This window comes from Medicago truncatula, chromosome 8 (assembly GCF_003473485.1).
Source record: "Medicago truncatula cultivar Jemalong A17 chromosome 8, MtrunA17r5.0-ANR, whole genome shotgun sequence".
Classification (NCBI taxonomy): Eukaryota; Viridiplantae; Streptophyta; class Magnoliopsida; order Fabales; family Fabaceae; genus Medicago; species Medicago truncatula.
The window spans coordinates 4,287,375-4,314,825 of NC_053049.1; the positions used below are offsets into that span (position 1 = coordinate 4,287,375).

At 32.4% G+C, this 27,451-nt stretch overlaps 3 protein-coding genes across 4 annotated transcripts; all 3 read left to right on the plus strand.

The window, feature by feature from the left end:
* Positions 1-5,001: 5,001 nt before the first annotated feature.
* Positions 5,002-11,077, plus strand: LOC11421232 (WD repeat-containing protein PCN). 2 transcript variants are annotated; one of them, XM_024773894.2, is made up of 10 exons: positions 5,002-5,453; positions 6,064-6,355; positions 6,471-6,534; positions 6,660-6,752; positions 6,839-7,001; positions 8,029-8,167; positions 8,536-9,119; positions 9,231-9,412; positions 9,557-9,817; positions 10,560-11,077. In XM_024773894.2, the coding sequence occupies exons 1-10, from the start codon at positions 5,130-5,132 to the stop codon at positions 10,795-10,797; spliced, it is 2,340 nt and encodes a 779-aa protein (XP_024629662.1). In that variant the 5' UTR covers positions 5,002-5,129; the 3' UTR covers positions 10,798-11,077. The 2 variants fall into 2 exon arrangements, with proteins under 2 accessions (XP_024629662.1, XP_003627015.2); XM_003626967.4 differs by having other exon boundaries at positions 5,003-5,453; positions 8,539-9,119; positions 10,560-10,797.
* Positions 11,078-16,686: 5,609 nt separating this feature from the next.
* On the plus strand, positions 16,687-19,509 carry LOC11434033 (FBD-associated F-box protein At3g52670). The gene is made up of 3 exons (XM_003626970.2): positions 16,687-17,246; positions 18,308-18,761; positions 19,246-19,509. The coding sequence occupies exons 1-3, from the start codon at positions 16,687-16,689 to the stop codon at positions 19,507-19,509; spliced, it is 1,278 nt and encodes a 425-aa protein (XP_003627018.2).
* Positions 19,510-24,774: 5,265 nt separating this feature from the next.
* LOC11429445 (70 kDa peptidyl-prolyl isomerase) lies at positions 24,775-27,028 on the plus strand. The gene is made up of 6 exons (XM_039828747.1): positions 24,775-24,904; positions 25,274-25,396; positions 26,396-26,539; positions 26,653-26,690; positions 26,779-26,831; positions 26,979-27,028. The coding sequence occupies exons 1-6, from the start codon at positions 24,848-24,850 to the stop codon at positions 27,026-27,028; spliced, it is 465 nt and encodes a 154-aa protein (XP_039684681.1). The 5' UTR covers positions 24,775-24,847.
* The last annotated feature ends 423 nt before the right edge of the window (positions 27,029-27,451 follow it).

Here is a 27,451-nt window from a genome sequence, read left to right on the forward strand (position 1 = left end):
CTCTTGTTTGTGTCCAAAAATATAAAAATGCCTCACTTTTGCAAAAAATTGCATAAATGCCCTACTTTTCAGAATTTTTTGGTACCTTGCAACCCCCACTTGCGGGGTACCTTTAAAAAAAAAATTTAAAATTTTAACTACCCCGCAAGTCAAATTGACGTGGTATTTTTTGATTTTTTTTTTAAATTTTATTACCTCGCAACCCCCACTTGCGGGGTATTATTTAATTTTTTTAAAATTTTTTTTAATACCCGCAGGTCAAATGACTTGTTTTTTTTTTTGGTTTTTTGTTTTTTTAATTTTTAAAATACAAAAAAAATAATAAATAAATTAAAGATAAATTAGCTACTAATTTATCCTTGATAAATTAGCTACTAATTTCTTTATATCATTTGTTAGATTGACAGGTGTAGGTTCAAGATACTACGAGAATCCAAGCCATGACACTATATCTTACAGAAAAAAGTTTGATGACATACTACCACATGATGTAATATTTTAATTGATTTTTTAATCATGAGTTCATATATATATATATATCAAAATTGTTAGCCTTACACTACAACTTCTCTCTTGTGCCAGTTTAAATGGAGACCTTACAAGAAGGTTCCATACAACCAGCCTGAAGACTATTGGGAATGGACAGCAACAACTTACCTTATATGTTTTGACAAAGTTGAATGGCATCCAACTGATAGGGTCAAGCTTCAATTTGGTTTGCCACAAGAAATACTCAGGGCCCCAAGAGACATGCGACAATTCCATACGGTGGACAAACGGTTCAAGACGTGGTACCAATCAAATGGTTTTCGCTTTCCGATAGAGAGTCAACATTGGGACAACCGACGGAGTTATACTTTACCTCGCATGCAGCCAAGATCACTCACCCCAAGTCATGCATATATTGAGTGGTTGACAACCACATGCAACCCACGTCTAAGGATTTCAGTTGAGACAAAACCATCAGATTCAGATCCAGACGAACAAGAAGAGCCGGAACATGAACCTGAAATTCACAACAACCAAACACCAATTCATGATGATTTTTGGGATCAAGACATTTTTTCTCAACTACAAGATCATCAATCCCAACCACATACAACACAAACACATTCATGGTTCTGTAATGTATGAATTTCTCGACACCCCCCAACAAAATATCATCCAACCACCACCATATACCTCCCCGAGAAATGCATATGAGCCCCAATATCAGTCAACTTACCAACAAAATTCAATGCCAAATTATGGTTACAATGACCCAAATCAAGCTACCACATCCAACAACAACTACTTCTCCTATAATGACTCAAACCAAGCTGGACCATCCAACATCAATTACCCCCCTACAACAGCCAACAATACCCAATGTACACCAACCAAAACTACAACCATCCACCAACACCAACAAACCTATTATCTCACTTCTCTCCGGCTTCGTTCAACGACAATGAACAATTTCTGGATATTGGATGGCAAACAAGGGAACACGATGTGTCGTTGTCATTGGGTTATGGTAGTCAAATACAATCAGCTACAGATAACAATGACGAAGACCAACATGACCCTCAAGTAAATCGCGGAAGAAAACGTCGAAAACGAGGGTGTGGGACAGCCGGGCATTTATAATAATTATAGATATTATGATATTTAATTTATTTATTAATTTTTTTGTCCTTCTTTTTTGTTTATTATTTTTTTTGTATTTTAAAAATTAAAAAAACAAAAAACCAAAAAAAAAAACAAGTCATTTGACTTGCGGGTATTAAAAAAAATTAAATAATACACCGCAAGTGGGGGTTGCAAGGTAATAAAATTTAAAAAAAAAAAAAATTCAAAAAATACCACGCCAATTTGACTTGCGGGGTAGTTAAAATTTTTTAAAAAAATTTTAAAGGTACCCCGCAAGTGGGGGTTGCAAGGTACCAGAAAAACTGAAAAAGTAGCACACTTTATTTTAAATTTTTAACAAGTATCTTTAATTTAAGGACACTTGTTAGTATGATCCTTACACAATGTTTTTACGAAATTACTTTTTTTTACTGTTTAATCAAAGTTTTAAGAATATTTGTTAGCATTTTCCTATAAATTTATTGTATTTGATTTCAATCTTTTTTACGTGGTTAAGAAAGAAAAACAAAAGAGAACTATATTAAAAAAACAAAAAACCAAAAAAAAAAAACAAGTCATTTGACTTGCAGGTATTAAAAAAAATTAAATAATACCCCGCAAGTGGGGGTTGCAAGGTAATAAAATTAAAAAAAAAAAATCAAAAAATACCACGCCAATTTTACTTGCGGGGTAGTTAAAATTTTTAAAAAAATTTTTAAAGGTACCCCGCAAGTGGGGGTTGCAAGGTACCAAAAAAACTGAAAAAGTAGGGCACTTTATTTTAAATTTTTAACAAGTATCTTTATTTTAAGGACACTTGTTAGTATGATCCTTACACAATGTTTTTACGAAATTACTTTTTTTTACTGTTTAATCAAAGTTTTAAGAATATTTGTTAGCATTTTCCTATAAATTTATTGTATTTGATTTCAATCTTTTTTTACGTGGTTAAGAAAGAAAAACAAAAGAGAACTATATTAAAAAAACAAAAAACCAAAAAGAAAAACAAGTCATTTGACTTGCAGGTATTAAAAAAAATTAAATAATACCCCGCAAGTGGGGGTTGCAAGGTAATAAAATTAAAAAAAAAAAAAAAAAATCAAAAAACGCCAATTTTACTTGCGGGGTAGTTAAAATTTTTTAAAAAAATTTTAAAGGTACCCCGCAAGTGGGGGTTGCAAGGTACCAGAAAAACTGAAAAAGTAGGGCACTTTATTTTAAATTTTTAACAAGTATCTTTATTTTAAGGACACTTGTTAGTATGATCCTTACACAATGTTTTTACGAAATTACTTTTTTTACTGTTTAATCAAAGTTTTAAGAATATTTGTTAGCATTTTCCTATAAATTTATTGTATTTGATTTCAATCTTTTTTTACGTGGTTAAGAAAGAAAAACAAAAGAGAACTATATTCTACAAAATCAAGTTCCCATGAAGTATGTTGCTATGAGGTTCGATAAGTCTGAGAGAGGAGAGGTGTAAATCATAAGATCTAATGAGGAAGAAACTTCAATCTTTACCAAGTCCACAAAACTATTTCTTTCACAAAGTGTGTGAGTGATAAATATATTCTAAATGAAGTTGAGAAGATCCCCGGTGTCTTAAATCAAAACAAAATAATCCCTACGTCCTAAATTGTATGTCGTTTTCAAAAAAAATTTGTCTCAAATTATATGTCGCTTTACAATACCAATGAAATATTAATATTACTTTTCTTATTATATCCTTAACTATTAATTCCTCTCTCTTCTTTCGATTATTTCATTTATCTTTCTCATACTATTTATTAAGGATAATTTTGTAAAACAACTCATAATTTCTTTTCCCCACACAATATTAATTACATTTCTTAATATGTGTGAAATGACCAAAATGTCATATAATTTAGAACGGAGGGAATACTTTGACAAATCGGGGAGTGTGCTTCTTGATAATGTTAACACGGTACTGTTAATGATGTTGGAATGTGTGTCATACTATAATTCATTCATGAAGAGCTACTTTAACAAAAGTTTTTTTTTTCTTTCTTCAGAAGGTCGTCGATTTTTTTATTGTCCATGTAACATTGTTCTTCCTTTAAATAGTATTTTTATACTTATAATTTATAGATTTTCAAATTTTCTTCCAATTTCAACCTTATTATTTTTATTTTATTAATTTTTTACCGTTTGTGAAATCAGAAAACTACACTCGACCATTTCATAAGACATCGTCCTACTCCTACATCCTCTCAATTGGTTCCTTGATAATTTTTCAATACATCAAAGCTTTCCAAATTTTCCAGAACTAAACTTTTCTTCTCAAATGGTAATTTCCAACAAACAACTCAAGCTGGAAAAAGAAATTAAGAAATGGTTAAATTATGTTTTTCCCTTTGAAAAAAAATATATTTATCTATCCCAATCGAGAAAAATATCAATTTGTTCATATTTATCTATTCGAACGCGAAAAAATAGTTTAGAGTGAGTGAGGTTTTTAAGAAATCATTAAAGTAGACATCGATTATCAAATCATATATAGTAGAAATGAGCAATCCCTCTGTTCATTTTAGAAAAGTATTCACGACATGTGATATTCTTATTAAGATATATATATGCATAAATATAATATTGCAATTGTTTGAAACGTATCAAAATAATGATTGAAATATTCAAAATTAATAAATATTAATATTGATAATTTATGGGTTTTGTTAAAAAAAAAAAAAGTTTGAAGTTTCCTCTGCAGTTAAATGCAGAAGTTTTAACTGCAGCCGGTTCTATAATTCGGTTGTTAACTGCCGAGAGACATTTTTGTCTTTTACATGTGTTTCTCAGCCAAACCAAATGCGTCAACAACAATTTTCAAAAATAAGTCGATCAAAATGGGCTAGTAGGTTTTACGCCCTCCTTCCATATATCCCCATTTTACTTTATTTTTGTCCCTAAATGTAAATTCTCTCTCAAATTACTAAATACATTTTTTTTTCTCCCTAAACGTACCCTTAATTAATACTCCTTCCGTCCCAAATTGTATGACGTTTTGAACATTTGACACATATAAAGAAATGCAATTAATATTGTGTGGAAAAGAGATATTATGAGTTGTTTTACAAAATTGTCCTTAATAAATAATATGGGAAAAATAAATGAAAGAATTGAAATAAGAGAGAGTAATATATAGTTATGATATAATAGGAAAAGTAACATTAAAGTTGCATTGGTATTGTAAAGCGACATATAATTTGGGACAAATTTTTTCACTAAAGCGACATACAATTTGGGATGATGGATGGAGGTAGTACTAATTTGAGACATTAATTACACTGCCGTGATCTTTATTAACTGTGATCGTTCTTAAACACGTGATTTGGTTAAGGTTTTACTAAACCCTAAATCATAAAAGAAAAATATGTCGCCCATTTTAAATGTGTACGTAATATTTTGATTTCTCTCAAAGCAAGCACCGATCTCCTCCGGCGATTCAAGCCACACACCGCCGCGAAGCTAGAATCAAACTCTAATACCTACCCACAAACATGGTTCAACTACACCATAATCAAAAAGCTTCATTCACGAAGGTCGACGGTTTACAAATTGATTGGAAACCATCACCTGTCATTGCACTAGCCACCAGCGTCGACGGCTTACGTGTTGCCGCTGCTCGCGAAGACGGTTCCCTCGAGCTCTGGCTCGTCTCTCCCGGCTCTGACCGTTGGCATTGTCAGTTAACCATTCGTGGTGATCCTAATAAAAGAGTTTCTTCGCTTGTTTGGTGTAATGGTTCCGATTTTGGTCGTTTGTTTTCTTCTAATTTGGATGGCTCTGTTTCTAAGTGGGATTTTTTTCATCTCAAACAAACGGTATGGAGATTTTGTATTTGATTTTGAGCTTTGGATTATAGAATTGATTTTTACAGTTGAATATATTGTTCAACTAATTTTAGTCATAATTAATTCATTTAAATTTAATTTTAGCCAACCAAATAGACACTAGGGGTTAATGAAACTTCGTTGAAGATCGAATCGATTGGGAGTAGAGAGTTTGAAGCCAGATTTTACCTACATTCCGTTGAACTCTGGATTACTAGAACCAACCCTTTACCCTTGGAAACCAGAGATTTATGACAAAAACACAAGTTAAACTATTGTTTTAATTTATTATTTATGATGATGATGTTGAAAGAGTGCATTTAATGATATGGACTATTTAGAAAAGAGTTACTCTTGAGGTAAATTTGGTATAGTATGTTAGTTCAGTTTTTTGTTGCTATGAAGAAAAAGTTAATATTATTGCTGGTAACAAACAGTGTAAATGAGAGCTGGTATAATGGGTGCACCATTATACCAGTCAGTGCATGAGGTCCATCATTGGAACAGGGCCATATTGCAGGTCCCCTTCATTTTTTGTTTAGTTATTGTTGCTGCCATTTAGTTTTTTCAGGACTTAACTATATTTATTATGTGTTTATAGACAGTGCTAGAGTCAGATGGCATCGCAATCTGGAAAATGGCTGTTACACTGCCTAAGATCGGTGTTGTAAATGCTGAGACAAAGGGTGATCGTTTGTGGAATAGACATGTTGATTCCTGCGGGTCTGAGAACAGCGAAAGCGATGAAGATTCTGACTCACCTGCTACCGTCATGCAATCTATTCTTGGGTTTCCACGTGTAGCAATTGGTTATGATGATGGGCGTGTGGGAATTTATGCCATCTCTGACGCGGATGAATTTATGCATTTGAAATCCTTGCTTCGAGTCAAAGGTCAGAAGGCTTATTTTTTGTGTTTTGAATTGCCTTGTTTGCTTGGTGCCATTTTTCTCTGTTGTAACTTCTACTTGATTTATACTAAGAGAATGTTTTGTGGTATTGTTTTCAGGACGAGTTTTAAGTGTGACTTGGAGTGAAGATGCTAACTACATATATTCAGGCAGTAGTGACGGGTACATATTAATGTTGCGATCACTGAGTGATTAATGCCTTGTTTTGTATTATTCCAGCATTATTTTTTATCATTACATCTACATAGTTAGATATGCTTATGTTTCTTGTCTTTATCTCCTCACAGGTTAATACAAATCTGGGATGCTATGTCAGGTCATGAAGTCGATTGGACTAAAGTTGGACAGGAACTCTGTATATGGTCATTGTTGTTTTTAAGGTGACAGTAGAGGCATCATTTTGTTTATATAGAAATTTGTGCACCTAATCTTCACAACCTTAGTTACTGATTGTTAGTTATTTTAGGTCAGGGACACTTGTTAGTGCTGACAGCAGCGGTAGTGTCCAGTTTCTGGATAGCAAAAATCTATCACTGTTGCAAACACATTCATTACACAAGGGAGATGCAATTGCTCTTGCAGCAGCCCCCAGTCATGATATGGTGTTCTCTGCTGGTTCTGATGGCCAGGTATGGAGTTGCATAATTTGTTGAATCCTTATGAAACCAAAGTAATTGATCTTTACATTGATGGTTATATGTTGCTATGATTCCTTGTGGATTGGGGGGTTTTGTTTTGAGTAAAGCAAGATTGCAACACTTGTGGACGTTTTTCAAACTTAATTCACTGTATTTATTCTTGGAGATTGTGCTATGTGGGTAATAGAAGGGATGTGGTAACATGTTTGAGTAGATTCTATGCTATTATCAAATCCGAAAAGCTTTTAATGATTTGATCATGTATTCCTTAATTCTCGTTTCTTCCGACCTTGATCATATATTCCTTAATTCCCCCTTCTTCCAACCTTTATCACTTTGAATTGTGAAAAATGTGTGAACTGCCATCTCCAACCGTAGTCTTCATTTTCTCTCAAACTTTTATGTAATTACGTTAGTGTTTAGATAGTGCGACTAGTACAAAACATAGTAAAAGATAATTGATTCCATTTAACATTGTGATGTATTTCTATTTATAGCAATTTACTATGGTTTAGTACCTTTGAGACAAAATTTCTATGTATCGTAGGCTATTAGCTGTGTAACTCAAAAGTAATAAGTTGCTTGCTGGCACTGGCAGTATATATAGTTTTTTTTTTTCTTTTCATTCTGGTTTGTTTTCTGTGCCTTTTTTTGTTTTATTAACTTAAATAACTATGGTTATATTATATATGGTGTACCATCCCCTTGCTTGGAATGTGAATGTTTCGGTATCTGGAATTGCTCTAGGTGGAGGTCCATTGTCAATCGTATGTATCTCACATATCATTGCATTACATTTTTTGAACTCTTCTGCTTTTATATTTGAACTCTTCTGCTTTTATATATTCCCAATAAGTGTGTTGTTATGTCTACAAGTCAAAGTTGTCATATGTTATTATTTATTATTCATCAAATAATTTACTATCGCTCTACTTTTGCGCAAGGTTCCGTATGCTTAGTCTGTTAAGTGATAACCAAGTGCATTTTAATAATGTTGGTTTATTTAATTTGTATCAAGGTCATTCTTTATACGATGTCAAAATCATCTAACAATGTGAATTCTCCAACAACTATGAAATGGATCCATGTTAAAAGTGTAAGAGCTCACACTCATGATGTCAGGGCCTTGACTGTTGCAGTACCAATAGTGGAAGAAGGTCTGCTTGAAAGTTCCTTGTTATTAATTTTTGTTATTTATTCTGTGAAAATTGTATTAGCAAGTTTGGATGAGCTTATTATGCAAAATCGTAAGGTACTTTGGGATTAAGCAAAGCAGTTTTGGAAAACTTGAAATTTCATTTTTTTTTTTTATAATAATAGAAGCTGAAAACTATTTTTCTTGCTACTTTCAGAAGATCAACTTTTTAGCTTAACCAAAACTATTTTATACGCAGAAAAGGTGTTTATTTTCTATAACAAACTTGTCGAATTGGGCACCATATCTGCTGAGATGCTTGTAAATGAGATCTTTAGTTATGAATGCAGTTGATATTTTCATAACTTAACCACAGACTTCTGTTTTTAGCAGAATTTTTGCCGGTTGAGAGAATTAAAAGAATGCGACGTGAAAAAAAACCCAAGGATTTCAGCTACCATAAGTGGGCTCATATGAAGGGTCCCATGCTTATCTCAGCAGGAGATGACACAAAACTCTTGGCATACCCTGTGAAAGAATTCGCTATTCGTGATATATGTCCTGCACCTCAAGGAACACCTATTCAACTCGTCCTTAATACTGCCTTCAATCAATCATCAATGCTTTTAGTTCAGTCTTCACATTGGTTAGATATTCATTTGCTACAACTCAGAAATGTTCATACATCTGGACGCCATGCGAATCCTAAAATGCAGAACTTCAAAATATATGCGTCAGCCCGAGTCCAGAGTCGGGCTTCTCGACAGATAATTTGCAGCACCATTTCCAATTCGGGGGTGCTTGTTGCGTACTCTGATCATGAAAAGCCTAGTCTCGTTGAATTGAAGTGGGAAGTTGGGAAAATCACATTAAGTACAAAAAAACTTCCTCAAAGATTACCATTTACCCATTCTATGATGTTTACTCATGACTCCGCTTGGTTAATATTAGCTGGGCATGATAGAAGAATATATGTGAGCTAGTTATATACTTCATCTTCATTTTTGGATTAAAATATCATAATCTTTGGAATATAGAACTGTCTAGTTTGCTTTATTGACACTCTTCACTTTCGAATGCTATAGGTTGTGGATGTGGGCAGCTCAAAACTAGTGCATACTTTTACACCCCGTCGTGAGTTGCATGATGAGGAATCATCTCTTACTGAGCCACCCATAACAAAACTATATAGCAGTTCTGACAGGAAGTGGTTGGCAGCTGTGAACTGCTTTGGCGACATATACATATTTAACTTGGTGATACTAAGGTGTTGCCTCTAATTTGCTTAACCTTTTCAATTTTTTTCAATACACATGTTACTCTAGTTGCTTGCATGAAGCTAGAATATCCATTAATCTTTATAGATAAAACAGAAACTTTTGGGAGACTCAACCTCCTTTTTGTGTAACAGGCAACACTGGTTCATTTCAAGATTGGATGGTGCTTCTGTTACAGCTGGTGGATTTCCGCCCCAGAACAACAATGTACTGATAGTTACTACTTCCTCAAATAAAGTGTATGCATTTGACATTGAGGCCGAAAAGTTGGGAAAATGGTCAAATCGGAACACACATGTTCTTCCTATGACATTCCGGGAATTTCCTGGTGAAGTTATTGGGCTTTCATTCCCTCCCTCGTCAACTTCATCGTTGTTTGTTGTTTATAGCTCCAGGTATGTTCTTTTCATATATCAAGGAATTACATGTTATATGCAACATAATTTTTTTGACTTATAATCATTGTTTATTAATTTCAAACTAGTGGTTTATGACCCCATGGACGTGGGCGGGTGGCTCAGTTAACTAAGCCGCGCTGAACTTGTGGGTAGACCAAAATTTGATCCCTGCATAACACATATTCTTGGGGAGGGGTGGAAAGCTTTAAGTTGTGACCTACGCACCCGAGCGGAGATTAGTTCCATTATTGGTCCAAAGGACCAATGTTTATAGGGATAATCTGTGGTGCCATTGGGGTGCTAAATGCCCTAATTATGGTGGTTTCCTACCAGAAAAGCTAGTAGACAGTAGTTTATGTTTTGTACACGTCATGCACTTTTCTGTTAATGTTTTTTTAGTGGCAAACAGAGACTCAAAAAAACTTTAGAGTTGCATCTAACTATAGTTTCGTAGTCTCACTAGAAAATATACCCATATTCACAACCAGAATAATATCTATTTGTGATCTTGTAACATTTGATACATAGTTGTTGGTTTTGTGAATGTGACACACATAACCCATTTATGTTAGTTTTTGTTTTTTGAACAAGCCAAACTAGCCCACCGAACCATTTATGTCAGATGGTTTCAGAATTGTGATAAACTGCCTGTTAATCATTTTAAGTAGAATGCGATGTTAACTTTTATTTTTGTTTGAAGTAATTTATTTCTCATATTTAACAATTGTTCTATCCTCAGGGCAATGTGCTTGATTGACTTTGGATTGTCCCTTGAACAAGACGATAATGATGTGCTAGATATTCAAGATCCAACTGTCCAGAATTTACAGAATTTTAATGTTTTACCTTTAGATAACCCTGTTTTATTTTTAGCTTACATGTCAAAAAATTCCTTCTTTATGGTAGACAAACCTTGGTTGGAAGTGGTCAAGAGTTTAGAAGCCTCACCGATCCACAGGCATGTTTTTGGGTCATAAGTAAAGATTGTTCTTATGTGAGGGGGATGCATCGTGATCAAGAATTTTATTATTGGTCAAATAGCACACTGGTTAAACTCACACCCCTAATTGTGGAGAAGGGGGGAATATTGGTCAAGAGTTTAGTTTATTTAATATTTCAAATGTAAGATATTTTGTTTAATATTTCTAGGTGGCGTCTAAGGTGAACCATCAAATAAGTGGTTCATCGGTGAACCACTTTCAGATACCGTCAGATTAATTTAAAAGGTTTGCATTTCGTTCAACTGCTGCCTTTTGACAGATATTCATCCACCCACCGCCCCCATTGTCTAATCTACAATAACCAAGAAACATTAAGACTCTTCATTTTGGCACTCAAAATCCTTAATTTCATATCTAAGCATTTCATGAAACATAGATTTTGCATAATATAAAACCTTGCTTTCAATTTAAAATGATTCGGTTGCTCTTACATCTCAAAAGAGAAAATAAATTTTTTGAAAAAGATTTTTTAAAACTAACATATTAAACCTTGTTCCTTCACTTCCTACGGTTATCATATTCACATCTTAATGAAAGAAACATATTTTCGAATTTGAAGAAATTTCTATAGTCTTGCTTGAAATAATTCTCATAGCCATAAAATACATCCCAAATGGTGGCAGTGAAATTGATCGGAGATGTTGAGACAAGAATAACTTGTTGAAGGGATTTATGACAGTGGGCAGCATGGAGTTTGAGAACAAAACAGGTAGTAGGAAAAAGAAGAGAGATGTGATCTGGTGTGTACGGTGCATACTAGAATCTTTAGGCTCGATTAATCTAATGGCTCTTGTTTGTTGTTCAAAGTGGTTCACCGGTGAGGGACTTAATAGAACCCTCACCCTAGAATCCACCCTATTTCAAATGTAAAATCTTAGCGTTTAAAATTTTGCATCGAGATCCGTAATTTTGAGTTTTTATTCCAGGTCCATGTTTAATGCGCTTTCATGAGATGCACCTATGCTCATTTGAGATATGTATTAACAATTAACCTTCTATTGATTTTTGGTCTCAACCTTCTCGTTCTCATAGAAAAAGACATCTCATGATTCGTAGTCTGGTTAAGTGGTAAATAAAGTTTAGGCAAAAAATATATCTAATTCATCACGATTAAAAGAGAAAGTGCAGTCCTAAGCAAATATTGTTTTGGTTATACTATAAAATTTAGCCAAAAAATACATATGCGTCAAAAATAAAAAATGAGGGCAAAATTACATATTTGATTCCTTAACTTATTTTGTGGTTTTAATTTGATTTCATAACTATTTCATAACTATTTGTCATGTTTTGGTCTTATAACCTTACTTCTGTTAATCAATGTAGTCTTTTACATCAAATTTACGCAAATGATTGTTTTGGTGTATGTTTGATTTTGCGGTAAAAAAATTAAAATGATTTTTAAAGAATTGATTTTACTTAAAAGTGAGTTGAGTTAAAGTGATTTATGTTTTGATACATCCATGTAAAAGCAAGTTTACAATAAAATCGAATATAAAAGTCATTTGGAGTTTAAGGGGGATGTATTGGATTATGATTATATGAGATTTTAAAAGACTTTTTAATTGTGAAAAAGTCTTTTGGTATTCAATCAAAACTTTTTGCAACTTAAAAAAAGTCTTGTGGTATTCAATCAAGACTCATTTTCATTTTAAAAAAATCTTGAAGTATTCAATTAAGATTTTTCATCACTTAAAAAAAATCTCGTGGTATTCAAAATCATTCAAATTTCGAAGGATTGTTTAATAAATTGGGTTTTGATGGATTTTGTGGGATTTTTTAGTGTAATTTTAACAAGAAAAAGTCTTTCATGAAAATATGAGATTTCTTGGGATTGTTTTTCTTTTAAAAGTTACTCTCTCTCTCTCTCTCTCCCTCTCTCTCTCTTCGTCTCTCTTTATCTCTCATAAAAAAATCAAAAATTGTATTGAGTATATTACGATAGAGAATATACTGTAATCATTTGTTTTCAATGAGAGTCCTTCAAATTCATAAAATCTTTTGAAATCTTATAAATCCTTTAAAATCGTATGATGTAAATCCATTAAAATCGAAATTGAAAATTCTGATAGTCTTTTAAAATCATGAAAGTCATTAAAATCTTTTAAAATCTGAGACTTTTTTAAGCACAAATTATCCTTTAAAATCATAATTCAATACACCCTCCTAAAGCTACAAATTTTAACTTCAAATTAAAATCAAGTTTCTTGACCAAAAAAAAAAAAAAAATCAAGTTTAGAAGTAAAATCAATTCTAACCGGAGAAATTATGTTAAAATTAATTCTAATCATCCAAACATATCAAAATCAATCCTACACCTCTATGAAAAGAAAAGAAAAACATGATTGGTTTGCTGGGGAAGACAAAAAGCGTGAGGGAAAGAGTGAATGAGATTTTGGGTGTAAATGAGATTGTGGACATGTTTTTGACTATAAAGACCTTTATGACAGAGGTGTACCCCTTGCGAGGCCATGGGAACGATAAACCCCATGGGACACTTGACATGGCCTCATGGACGGTTTCACTGGCCGGCGACCCCAGGCGGTCGCCCGGGCTCGATCGATAATTTTTGCACATTAGACTCAACCCAAAAGCCAATTAACATACTTACAAAAAGAAAAATTTGGGCAATCTAAAAATTCTCACACGCAAATAGGTCTCGGAATTTTATTTAGCACACAATTGATGGGTTCATCTCTCTTATTTTAACGGGTTAATTGTTCAAATTGACTCTGTAATATACCTTATGTCTGAAAAATGACCCTTAAAAATACAAAACATATATTCTAGCATTGTGACTTGAATTTCTTCTTATTTTTGACCACCCTGTAATATACGTGTAGTCTAAAAATGTGACCTACATGTTGAATTTTTTCATTATTTTTTTCGTACATGATTAGCACGTTAAAATATAGCTTTACATAAAAAATTAAATTTCTTCGACCACAGATAAATTAATTATGAATTTTCATTCCCTCATAATTATGAATTTCTTAAACAATTTATAATTAATTTGTATCTCGTTTAAAGACTACAAAATTTCACTGTAAAGGTTCTTATCATGTTCTAGTCATGCCTACAAAATTAGGGAACTAAATTTGACTTGTGAGTATACGCTTACGCGGAACAAAATTTCAATTTTGCACGTCTTGGTTGAAAAATCATAATAAATTTAAACGACTTCGAAATGCTATGAAACCTTACATATCCTTTTTATGTATTTTTATAGATGTCTTTGCAAATAATGAGCTCAAAATTCGATTTATAGGTCGAGATTTCCATTGTTTTGTTTTTTGAGCTTTTGACACTTTAAAAATTCATAATTAATTTGTCGTTTGTCGAAAATTTATAATTTTTTTGTGCAAAGCCGTATTTTAACGTTCTTAACTCGCCTCTAACAAATCATGAAAAAATTCAATCTCTCGAATTCCTTTTTGGACTTCGCGTATATTACAAGGTTATAAATAATAAAAATTTCGAATTATATGGTCAAAATACATGTTATTTAATTACAGGGCCAATTTTCAGACTTCACATATATTACATGGTTAATTTTAATTAATAATCTTATTTTAAATTGTACTTTTATTGACAAAATGATAAACCTCTTTTATTTCAATTTTTTTAATTATTAAAATAAATAAAAAAATTGATTTATGACTGTTGCTATAATTTGGGATAAATTTTTCGCCCGAGCTTCATAAATTTTCTGGCTCCACCACTGCATGGCCTCATGCTTTTCTGACGATATGTCATGGCCATACCCCTGAGAAACATTATGCACAAAAGAAAGAACAATCATCTTTTTCTGGAAACATCTCTCATGAGTATAACAGAAGACAGTGGTAAGCCCTCTCTTTATTACTACCAAATTTTTGGAATTTCGAATTTAAAAGTAAGGTTTCCATTGGCATATGCAATCTTTTGAAAAAGGTTTTTTGCGAAGGGTTTTCCAGGTCGTAGTTTGCACGTGGCAACTTTGCGAGAGATTTTTGGACTAGGAAAGTATTGCAGTCAAATCAATATCTTTTTTTTGTGGCGGCATTTTGTAGCAATGACACTGATTCATATGTCAAGAAGTAGGATAAGTGAATGGAAGTTTGTGGTTTATTGTGAGTATGATTTTCAGAATTTCTGATGCTAAAGTTCTAGTGCCTCAAATTCACATTCGAACCTCGTTCTCTCATACAATTCATGCGCAGGGCACCATCAAATATGTTTAGCTTAAATATGTATTTCATTCTTGCAATTAGGGGTCGTTAATCCTTGCAATCATTAATTATTTTAAATTTCGTCATTTGACCAACTTAATCACTGTCACGTCACTAATTTGATGACATGACAATCACTGCCACACATGAAATTCCAATTTTGCCCTTAAGAAGAGGACAAAATATTGAAGAAAGAATTGGAAACTCAGGGGTAAAATTTGAATTTCATGTGACAGTGATTGCCACGTCTTCAAATTAGTGACGTGACAGTGATTAAGTGGGAAGAGGGACGAAATTTTAAATGATTAAACATTGCAAGGGTAAATTGCAAGGATTAACAAATACATGGACCAATTTTTAAACAACCCCTAATTACAAGGATGAAATACATATTTAAGCCATTTAATGTTTATGTAAATGATTCTTTATTAATTTCACCATCAATGAGACAAAGTAAGCATAACATGGAATAGTTTATGGATCAAGTATTCATTTCTTTAATCACCAACATTTAATCCTTAGGATTGCAAGAGTATTTCAAAGTGTGAGAAAGATTCGAGAAAGATAAGGTTTTTTTTTTTTTTTATAGAATATATATTTTCTCAAAAAGAAAATAGAAAAATATAGGTTTAAATATATTTTAGTCCCTACAATTATAACCTTAAGTTTCAGTCCTGCAATTTTTTTTGGGTTCACAGTCTACAAATTCAAAAAGTTGTTGTTTTTAATTAGTCTTTAACGTCAGTTTAAAAAATTATTTCTTAGCTCTTGACGTCATACATGTAACATAATTATATTAGACCATGTATGACGTCAAGAGTTAATAAACATTTTTTTTAAGAAATAAAAAGTAAAAACAATATTGTCTTCTAGAAAAACCCTAAAGTTTAAAGTATATTATAATAAGTTTTTTTTTTTTGTTTTTTATGGTAATTTTTTTTCTTATGTATACATGGTGGTAAATATGCGACCATAAAACTCTTGACAAAAAAAAAAAAAAAAAAAAAACTACATGAAACTCACATATACAAATAGAAGGCTCGAGATCTGAACTCGAGACACTGGAAATATGCGACCTAACAATTATTTTCATTTGTTAGTTGAATTAGGACTTATAAATATAAGTTTCTTTATTTTTTAATATAGTTAATCTAAATAAATTGATAGACTAAATTATTTTAGAAAATGACATTAAAAATAAATCAATGAGTCAACAAACATATGCTTTTTTTTTTTACACAAAATTATAATTTATAAAATAACATTAAAAATAAATCAATAGTCTCCCTAAAAAAAATCAATAGTCAACAAACATATAATTTTATTTCATTAAAATAAAAAATTAGCAGTCAAACTAACAAAAATATAATGAGAACCAAGACTAATAAATAAATAAATCTATAATATATAAATTTATTTCATCAAAATAAAAAATTAGCAGTCAAACTAACCAAAAGAAAAAAACATAATGAGCACCTGGACTAGTAAATAAATAAATAAATAAATAAATCAATAATCTCTCTCTCTCTCTCTCTCTCTCTCTCTCTCTCTCCCTCCCTCCCTCCCTCCCTCCCTCCCTCCCTCCCTCCCTCTCTCCCACCCTTCCCTATCAATTCCACAATTCTTAGATCATTTGGAAAGCTGCTCTGAAACGACAATGACACAACCAACCTCCAAACTTCTTCACCTTGCCACCATCCTTTGGATGTTCTGTCAAAAGAAAAAAGTCACGGAGACAGAAGAAGAAGAAGACGGATCAATGGCAGAAACAAAAGAAGACATGATCAGTAGTCTACCTGATTGTGTGTTGAGTCACATTCTATCTTTTCTTCCGATCAAAAACTCCATTGCCACCAGCCTTCTGTCTCGTAGATGGCGTTATATTTGGAAGAAGCATCTCTCAGTCCTCGACTTCTCTGACGACTCATTCGAACTCACAGAAGAACGATCTGAACTCTTAGAACACTTCCAAACCTTTGCAGCTTTTGTAAACAATGTGTTCTATAATCGCATGTCATCCATAATTCGAAAGATGCGTCTCTCTTGTACAAAATCTCTCATTCAAGAAGAAATTTGCACGGATTCAATCAACAGGTGGGTTAGCTATGGCATTGGGCCCCACCTCTTGGAACTGGATCTCACATTGTTTTCCATGGACGTATACCAATTCAAGTTCCCCATTTCCCTCTCTTCTTGTCCTAATCTTGTATCCCTCAGGTAAGTACAATATTCCATTCACTTTTTGATTTTATTATTTTATTTATAATTTTGACAATACTCCCTCCGTCCCAAATTATACGTTGCTTTGGAAAAAAAATTTGTCCCAAATTATATGTTGCGTTACAATACCAATACAACATTAATGTTACTTTTTCTATGATAACTATTTATTACTCTCTCTCCTTTCAAGTTATTCATTTATCAAGGACAATTTTATAAAAACAACTCATAATATTAATGACATTTCTTAATACGTGTGAAATGTCCAAAACGTCATACAATTTGAGACGGAGGAAGTATTTTCGCAACCCAATTTTGTATTCAACAAAAAATTATATCAAAATGATTCCCAAGATTATTAAATTGAGAACGAATTAGTCACTCAATCCTTTGTATAAAAAATGTTTGGGAATACTCATTTTTTTATATAAGGTTCAGAATTGAGTCGTGAGAAAATTGTGTGACGAATTGAGTCTTCACTCTAAATTAAAAGATATCTTCCTAAAATACCCTTCAACTAATATAAGTTTTAATTCACAACGACTCTTTTATTCTCACCAAACAAGTTCCTATATGAAGCGCACTTTTGTGGATGCACTAATATGTTTTATTAGAGATCAAGGAGATTAGTTACATTTAATTAACTGTTAATAAGTTTCAAGCTAGTTATTTTTGTAAGACCGCAATATTAGATAGCATCTTGTGAAAATTTTGAAAGCAAGCTCTTTCACATAAAATACACAACACTATTTTTACTTTCTTCGAGATCATTATCTTTACAATTATATATTAGTAATAAAGAATTATCAACGTCTCTTTCCAAATACTCTACTTGTATAACTTTTTTACATAATATAGGTCATCTGGTATTTTGAATTTCAAAAAAAAAATTCACTATCTGTTTATCTGGAATCTGGATTGTATCAAATTTTTTTTTGAAAGGATATCAAACTTGTAGATGTAGTACATATTTGGGTTTCCTATGTTGTAGAGTATATTGGCACACTTCCTCTAATGTTTCACGATGATAACATAATAACAATTGACATGTAGCTCAGTCTTGTTGGTGCAATATATTTTGACTTGCAATGGTGTAAGGACATTTATTTACCATCACTAAAGAAGTTGAAACTCAACATTGGTTATATGGGAATGCTTTCCATAAATGTCCTTCTCTCTGGCTGCCCTATCCTAGAAACTCTGGAGAATCACTTTTGGGTTAAGGACTATGACAAAATTTGCTTGCCACCTACATTGAAGACATTGAAAATTATCGTTGACATTGACGACGGTGTGGCTTCCTTCATGTTAAACGAGCTTGTTTTTTACTATATTAATAGCACCAAAACCACATTGAATGATGTTGGCAACTTGCAATATGTGGCGAAAGCGTCTCTTGATATTTTTCGTTCCTTGGATTACTCTGATGATTTGGATTTCACTTCTTTACTCAACCTCCTCACTGCTCTCTCTGGAATAAAACATCTAGCACTGAGTTGTTCAACAACAAAGGTAAGGTTTTACTATGATGGTCTTATATATAGATATAGTACCAAGTTGTAAATGATTGATGCATTTCAATGATCAAATGCATACACATATACAAGTCATAGAAACCAGTCATTCTACACCATACTAATTAGCTTTCGAATAACAATCTAATCTTTATCTTAATTACTATTTAGTTTTCTACTTATAACTAATATTACATCATTTCCATTTGTTTTTGTTTTGAAGTGGATGTTAGTGGGTGACAACGTTGATCAACTTTGATCGAAATTCAGCAATTTAATTCATCTCGAGCTCATTATTCCCTTGTTCAACTTGAATTACCTGATGAGCTTGCTTCAGGCGTGCCATATGCTTCAAGTTCTCATAATTCAGAATGACAAAGTGTGTTGAGTTCTTAAGTTTGTTTAAATGAAACTTTGGTTAATTTAATTTTATGCATTACATCTTATGTAACTCATGTCATGGTGTTATTTGTTGCCGACAGGAAAAACCACCCTTAAAAAGAAGGAATACACAACCAAGTGTTCCTAGTTGTCTTGTATCACAATTGGCTTTTATTCAATTTAAAGGCTATCAAGGACTTCCAGATGAGTTGTTATTTGTTGAGTATATTTTGCGAAATGGATTTGCTTTGAAGACAATGGTTATTTCTGATATTTCGGTGGACATAACCAAGAAGAATGCCATTTTCAAAAGATTATCTAATGTGCCAAGGGCCTCTGGAAATTGCCAACTTATATTTGACTAAGTTGTGTCTCCTTAAGGTGTGATCTCTCACTAATAACTCCTCTCTTCTCTGTATCTTAATCTTTTCAAAGACGATTGAGACAAGTTTAAATCTACATAATTAACTGTTTCTTAATTAGCTTTCACTTGTGTTCACATGCCATGCATGTGATTTCATGTTAACCTATATTTGAGGAAGTTTCAATTCAATACCCCAAAGTTTCTGATTTTCTTTGGTCTTGTAATTTTTTCCATAAGTCATAATAATTAGGACTATTGGCCCTCTCTACTAAACTTAATTATTTAAGTTTTTCCTCTATAAACATGGTTGTTTTAATTTAGAATTTCAGGCTTAGCCAGAAGATTCAAATCTTATTAGATTTATAGCTATTACATTGAAGGAAAACTAATGAATTTTATGCCACATATTTAGTATATAACTTGGTGAATTTTATTGGGTGATCTTGTTATCATTGCAACTAAATCTTTCTTTATTTGGGGCATGGTGTTCATCTTGATGGATATCGACATCTCCTTTGTGGCATTTAACACAAGTATAATTCCACAATCTTATAGGTTGATTTTCCACACAATCTAAACTAACATATTCCATTATTTTTCTTACAATTATTTTTTGAAGAGTTGTTAATACTCCCTCCGTCCCTATATATAAGCACCCTTTGTCTCTAATAAAAGAGTGCTTATATATAGCGACAGAGGAGGAAAAAATAAGAAATAAGTTTTCTCTTTTTGGTATTTGCATTTGATTTGATATATGCAGCAAAACTACCACATTTTGCAAAGTAATTAATTAATTTTTTTTAATGTTCTAAGGATTAGTTAGCCACCATGAATTTCTGATGGGAAATTAAATATATTTTTATGTTTTGTCATTGCTTAAGTCTTCTTATAAAAAGATACATACAACATATTATTGAAACATATTTACTTTTGCATAAAAAGAGAAGTAATACTATAATTTACATTTTTTGAAATTTTTGAGAAATTTCCCCTCTCTTGAATTTTCGAAGTAAAGCTTAGAATGCACACAAACGTCCAGTGTAGCAAGTTGCTTAGAAAGTGACTGTTATCTATATCTCATGCAGTTGATTGTGCTTTATAGCAAAAGTAGTCAACCAATTTGATGTTTTTTTTGAAGAGACCAATTTTGATGTTAAACAACTCTTACAAATTCTGTACAAAGTTCACACAAGTAGATTTGGTGTTTCATTAAAGTCCTTCAATTATGTTTTCCTCTTGAATGTGCCCTAAAAAATGTAAATAATGGTTTAAATTTTGAGGAAACAAGAAAAAACTTGTGTTTTCAAAGGAAGCCTACTCCAATAGGGTAATTGTTATTTTGTTGGTATTTTCAGTTTATAATTCATCTTATGCCGTTGTTTTTCTCAACTTGATTTAGTTTTTTAATAGTATTAGATTGTTTTTCAGATTTTAATTGTGATACATTGTCAATGTAAAGAGTTTTGCACCGTCAACGAATCTCAACCATCTACATTTGTAGTTTTAGAAGTGATCATGATTGAAGTGAAATGTAATTTTAATGATTTCAGGGCTATGGTCCATTGTTGGTAAACTTTTTTCTATATGCTTGGCACTTCGCATTTGTAATAGTGTTATTTGTGAAGTGGACAGATTCATATTTGTCGTATGGTTGGAGCTTCACCAAAATGAGGACAATGTGTTTTCTATTTCATCAAGTTCAACTTCTTGGGCACCTATTATCTATTTTTGCAGTGGAAGAATTTCTCAGCAATAAAAAGAATATGGCTATCCTAGTCGCTACACTGCAAGAAATGATGATGTTATTACCAACTCTACAAATTTGGGATTATGTTTTTTTTTTATGCTACTTCTTTTGGGACTATTCTTGCTTATATCATGTGAGGTATTAATTCTTAAGCCTACATTAGATCAGAGAACCTCGTGGTTTCTGTACAACATTGACCTGGTGGAAGCTTTTTCCTCTTTTACAGATTCACTCACCTATAAGCTTATTTAACTTTGAATTAATGTGAGTAAACTATCAAGCGAGAAAATCAAGATTGCTATTTCAAAAAACTCATAATTTATTTTGATATACATGCACTATCTATCTTTGATTTTTTAATCAATGTTTGATATCCACAGAATAATAAATCGGATAATATATAGGACGAACTTGATTAACATTTTTATGATTCTAACATCATTTATGGAATACTGATAATACGAAGGATTTAGTTGATAAAGTGCTATATTTTCATGACCAAATTGGGAGATTTATTCATTTTATTTTAATTAATTTGACTTTGTTTTTTATTTTGTATTGTTTTTTTTTTTTGAAACAACATATGAAATTTTGTTGAAAAGATGGGCTCAACGTTCATTTGAAGTGCAATACTTTTTTTGCAAGATCCTTACTTTTTGTAAAATCTTCTTTTAATATTTTGAATTCTGCTCTTTACCCAGCACATTTTGCTCGCGCCCTGCAGCCGTTCCAAATTTACCTTTGCGCTAATTAACTCACGCAAGTGTAAAACTATGCGCTAATTAACTAACGTTGTGTCAATTAAGATGCGCAAATATAAAACACTGCGTCAATTAAGAATTTCAATGTTTGGACAGCCACATAGAAGTAAATTCAAGGAAGGCACTTCCACATAATAAGTGTTAATTACCAGCTTCTTCAGTGATGTTAAAGTAACCGGCGTAGAGCCTTGGATGTGTAAATCAATTGTACTAATGAGACTGAGGAACAAACAAGTAATGTAATATCACAATTCAAGAAACAAAAAAAAATAAAAAATCAGTTACACTAGTTTCTACTTGGAAATTTTTTTTAGTTGCATTTAGTGTTTTATATAAGATTCTCAACTTCAAATACAATTTATTGTGGTTATAAAAATTTGAATTTAAAAAATCAAAGGTAATTAGTTAACTTAAGAACCCTAAAAAAAGCACTGGAAATACACCTCTATTTTGTTCTTTCTGCTTTTGTACTTTACTTTTAGGCTTAAATGCTCTTTCGGTCCCTTAACTATTTAATTGGTATCGATTTGGTCTCTTAACTAAAAAAAAGATTGTTAGAGGATTTTAAGTTTTTTTTTTAATCTCGTTTTGGTCCCTTATGTTAGGTTTTCGTTAGTTTTAATAAAAAACGTTGAGTGTGGACACGCGTCACCTTGTCATTGGCTCTGCGATTTTTTATTTTACAAAAAAAAAAAATATTTTTTTTATAAAAAAAAAATTAATTTTTGTTTTTGAAAACTCGTTATCCGATCAAGAATCGACTAATTTTTGTTTTTGATTACTGTCTATTGAGAATCTTATAACTAATATTATTGATTAAATTTTTTTACCGTGTTAAATTATAACAATATATTTTAGGGAATTGTTGTTGCTCCCACTGGTTTATCTACAAACCAAAAACCAAAATGTAGTATATTTGCGGTAAATTAAAATGATATATAAAGCAATAAATAAATACACACTGTAGAAGTGATTTATTTACCCTGAGTGAAACGAGGTTAGTGGGAATGAAGAGCGATAGAGGGAGCTTAAATGAGAGATCCTCTCCGTAGGAATTAATAAAGATTGAGGTCAAGTTCCTTGGGCTGGAGATCAATGGCGGCACGAACCCACATCTCAACTGAATAGGCACGGAACTTGTCTTCGAAACAGGAATGAGCGCACTCGAGATGGAACTTCTTAATGGTGTGCGGAGCACCGGGAAAAGCCATGAGCACACCGTAAACTAAGAGAGCGAAGCTTTTGAATAGTTTGGAATGTTGGTGGACATCCTCGTGGGAGATGTCAACGAAGTTAAGAACAGATTGATTGATGCTTCCAGAGATGGCGCCACCTGCGAGATAGGCGGCCCGTGGCAACAACGGTTTTGGTAGGGAGGCATGACAGGATGTGGTTAAGCACATCGTCGGGTAAATTACTGATCCTGTCTTCTTCTTCTTCAGATGTTTTTTCTCGTTTGGAGTTCGACTCTGCCATTATAGAGTTTGCTATCTCTTTGACGCATTAACCTATTAAGATTGAAAAAGTTTGGATGGAAACGACAAACTTCTGTTTGAAATAGTTTTTGTTTTCAGTTTTTGAAATATACAAAAAGTTTTGGGAAGTTTTTGGGAAGTGTTTCAAATTTTTTTTTGGTTTATCACTTTCAATCCTACAACAAATTCCCTAAAAGTACATAAAAGCGTTTGAGTTTGTTACCAATTTGTTTGCACATAGAAAAACCAATTTGATATTTATCACAAAACCAAATTGATTTAATAAAAAAACAATATGTAAAAAATGAAAAAGAACTTTTTTTTTTTAATTTATCACTTCCAAGTCTAAAACTAATGACCCATATTTTTTAGCCTAAAAATAATTCCCTATATTTTTTACTTTTGGTTTTTTTAGAATACTGGCAAGCCCGTGCTAAACACATGCCCCGTACTCTGCTCGGGTTAAGCGTTGAAGCGCATGATATCCATTAAAGCGTATTTAAAATTTTATTTTCATTGAGAAATAAGAAAAAAACTAATAATAAAGATGATGTTAATGATGAAAATATTGAATTGGTTGTTATTTAAATATTATAAAATGATAGATTAAAAATATGTCAAAGTATTACAAATAATAAAGTTTTCATTAATGTTAACGATGAGTCATGTGTTTTTGATATATCATTGATAAATATTTGTATGTTTTATAAAAATTATATTATAACTGGCGAAAAGACGGACACTCGATCATTTAATTAACGTTTGAAAATTATGAACGATGTTTTCTTTATGAAATTTTGATTTTGATTAAAACTAAAAAAATATAAATATTTGTTGCTTTCAAGCTATAGAAAATCAAACTAATCATGATTATTTATTTCAACGATACCAACAATAATACAATATAACAAGAAAAATGTAATCTAATTTTTTTTTTTTAATGACACAACAACAATTTTATTATAGAAAAATTTGTTTAAGGGTATAATTGGAATGATGAAAAAGTAAGTATAAATATATTCATCTAGGTTGTTACACTTTTTAAATGATAAAGGTAAAAAAAAAAATATTCATATCGTGTTTGTTATATTTGTTTTAATATTTAAATTTATTTTTATCTATTTATTACATATGTTGTTTGTATTGAAAATTGAATATATTTTTGAAAAGAAAAATCCAATTCAAAAATGTTGAAAGAGGTAATTTTTTTATATACAGTATAGATACTACAACGTGAGAAGACTCACAAAAGCACCAAACAAGCCACGCCACAACTTCCATTGTTTCTTTAATGAATTTAGTGCATGGGTTCTGATTCGTGCTTTTGGTTCATGAGAGTCTCAGCAGGAACTGGCAATGGTTCCTCCTAATTCGCCCTTGATGTATAGGGTCAAGCTAGTATCATTTGTGAAGGTAAATAAATAATTTGATTCAATGTTGATTATTAAAAAGATTGTCTAACCTAAATTGAAATTCTTAGACGTAAATAAGATTGTTGTTTTTGCCATCCTCCTAGTTTGGTTAATTTACAAAGCTATTTTTCTTGGCACAGTAAAGAGCTAAATACTTGACCGTGTTTTGAGGGCTCTTGTAGTTTAAGTTTTTTTTTTTCTTCCTTTTTTTCTTTCTTTCAATTGGTTAGCATAATTAAAGGTTACACTTTCCAATGAACCTTTTTTCAAATTTTTTCGATGTTTATTTTATCCTCTTTCTGTTTTCTGACTTCCGTCTATCAAAATACTTTCTCTTTGCATTTATACGTTGGTTCAATTTTTGCTTTAGGAAAAGGATTTTCAGGACATGAACAATCAAGAGAAAATAGAAGCTGCTCCTGAGAAGAAAAGAGAAGGGAATGCATTGCTTGCTGCTGGGGAAGATGCAAGGGCTTCTAAAAGATTTATGAAGGTAACTGAGGTTACATTGATATATTTCACCCTCATCCACTACAATGTGATAGGACACTTGAGCCTATGGTCCTCCAAGCATTAGGACAAATCTGCATAGGTCCTGATAACGATCATAACAAAAGGAATTAAAAATAAAGGAACAAAATGTATATATATTATTTATATAGATAATATAGATAATTTGGGATATAATACACCACAGGTTTTCGAGAGACTGTCTCTCCACAATTCAGATTCTTCCTAATTCCAAACTTTTTCTATTTTGGTTTACTTCTTTTTATACTACAATTAACACCCCTTCTTAATAGATACAATTAATCATAATGGTTGTGACTATTCCTATTGGTAACCGCTGACAGAACTGATATTGTTTGGCTTTAAGGGTTGCGTCCTTTCTCCACCAGCTGTACCTTCCTGGGTTGCCCCTCTTGGCCCCACTGGATGTGTCTCTACACCAAGGGTCACGCCTCTTTAAGTCGCATCTCTTAACCCTGCACCTCTTGGGGTGGGTTGTGACTGTTGGGTGACCTGCACCCCTTGGGTGTTGAGTGCCCTGTTGCTGGTGGTTCACTCGCTGCCTTTGGGTGTAAACCTTGATGATGGGTGGCTTACGCTTATCAGGTTCACTTTCTGGACTTGTCTGCATAGACCCACTTTCTGGAAAGAGTGCATGAGGAGAAGGAAGGTGGGGCCTGGGAAGAGAATAAATTAGTTAGTGACTTGTGCACCAATCTCATATGAGTACGGTTATAAAAGATATGGTAGTGGAGAAGGCATTCCGAGATATTGTTAGAATTGGCTGGGAGAGTTTCTCTCTGGTTAGGAGTAGAGTGCTCTGTTTAGGAGTCTTGGACCCTGGTTTATCTCTTTCATTTTGTTATTCCAGCGTTGTAGAGCCTCTGCGCTCATCTTTATCGTTTTGTTGATATACAAAATTACCATGTTGATTTTGTGTGTTCTATCATGTATCTTTTCTGAAACTGAAACTGTAATACAGGCTCGGGAATTCGTAACTTCTGGTTCCTTTAGTCATGAGGAGTACAAAATTGTTACGATCTTGAGGTTGGATATCAATACGGACTTTAAGAAGTGCAAGACGGTATGGGAAGGTTTTGAACAGTCAGCTAGTTGGTTTAATAAGGTATGTCTGTTGTCTCCCATATTATAGAAAATCATTATTTTTTTATGAAGGGATAGAAAATCATATCTCTTGCTTACTAATAATTAATGACCGAGTTTTTTATGAACAAGCAGATGCCGGAGCTTAAGGAGGGCACAAAAGTTTGGGACAGGTACACTTATTGAGTGGTTCAATTATTTGAACTTTGGATGTGTTGGGAATTTTGTTGTACAATGAATTTGATCTTGATTTATAAACAGGCATGTGCAGCGGCCGCAAGAGTACTACGGGGGCATTATTGACACAGGAGCAGGTATGCTTTGGATTATGTAGTATATTTTTACTTCTGGACAATACACTGCCAGTGGTTCTAGACGGTGCATATGATGTCGAAGTTGAAGTCAAATATGATTTATTTTGTTTGTCTATGTAAAATCTTCTACATTTATTTAATTTGCAGAAATTTGGGCCGAAGATGCTCAACCCATATTGTCATCAAGGCATCTATAGATGCTAAATTGTGTGTTGATATTTATAGAGTAACCTGAACTTGTGAGTTAGTAGCATTTATAGAAATCAAGGAGGTCATTAAATGACACTACATCATTTATTGTCTTTGGCAACAGTTTTTTAAGCAACATGTGAAAAGCGTTGCCTAAAAGTAGTTTAGGGGACGCTTTCTGACCTTTGCCTTTAAAAATTTCGCAACATCATAAAAGTGTCCCCTAAAATTCAATAGGGGACGTTTTTAAGCGTAACTAGGCAACAATCAGTAAGTGTACCCTCAACTATCTTTGGGTACAATTCTCAAACGTCACATTATTTTGAATAATAACATACATAATATTTTACCATCTAAATAATATTATAATAGTAACTATAGTAGTCTATCAAAAAATATAGTAGTAGTAATATTATTTTTTTTTAACGGGA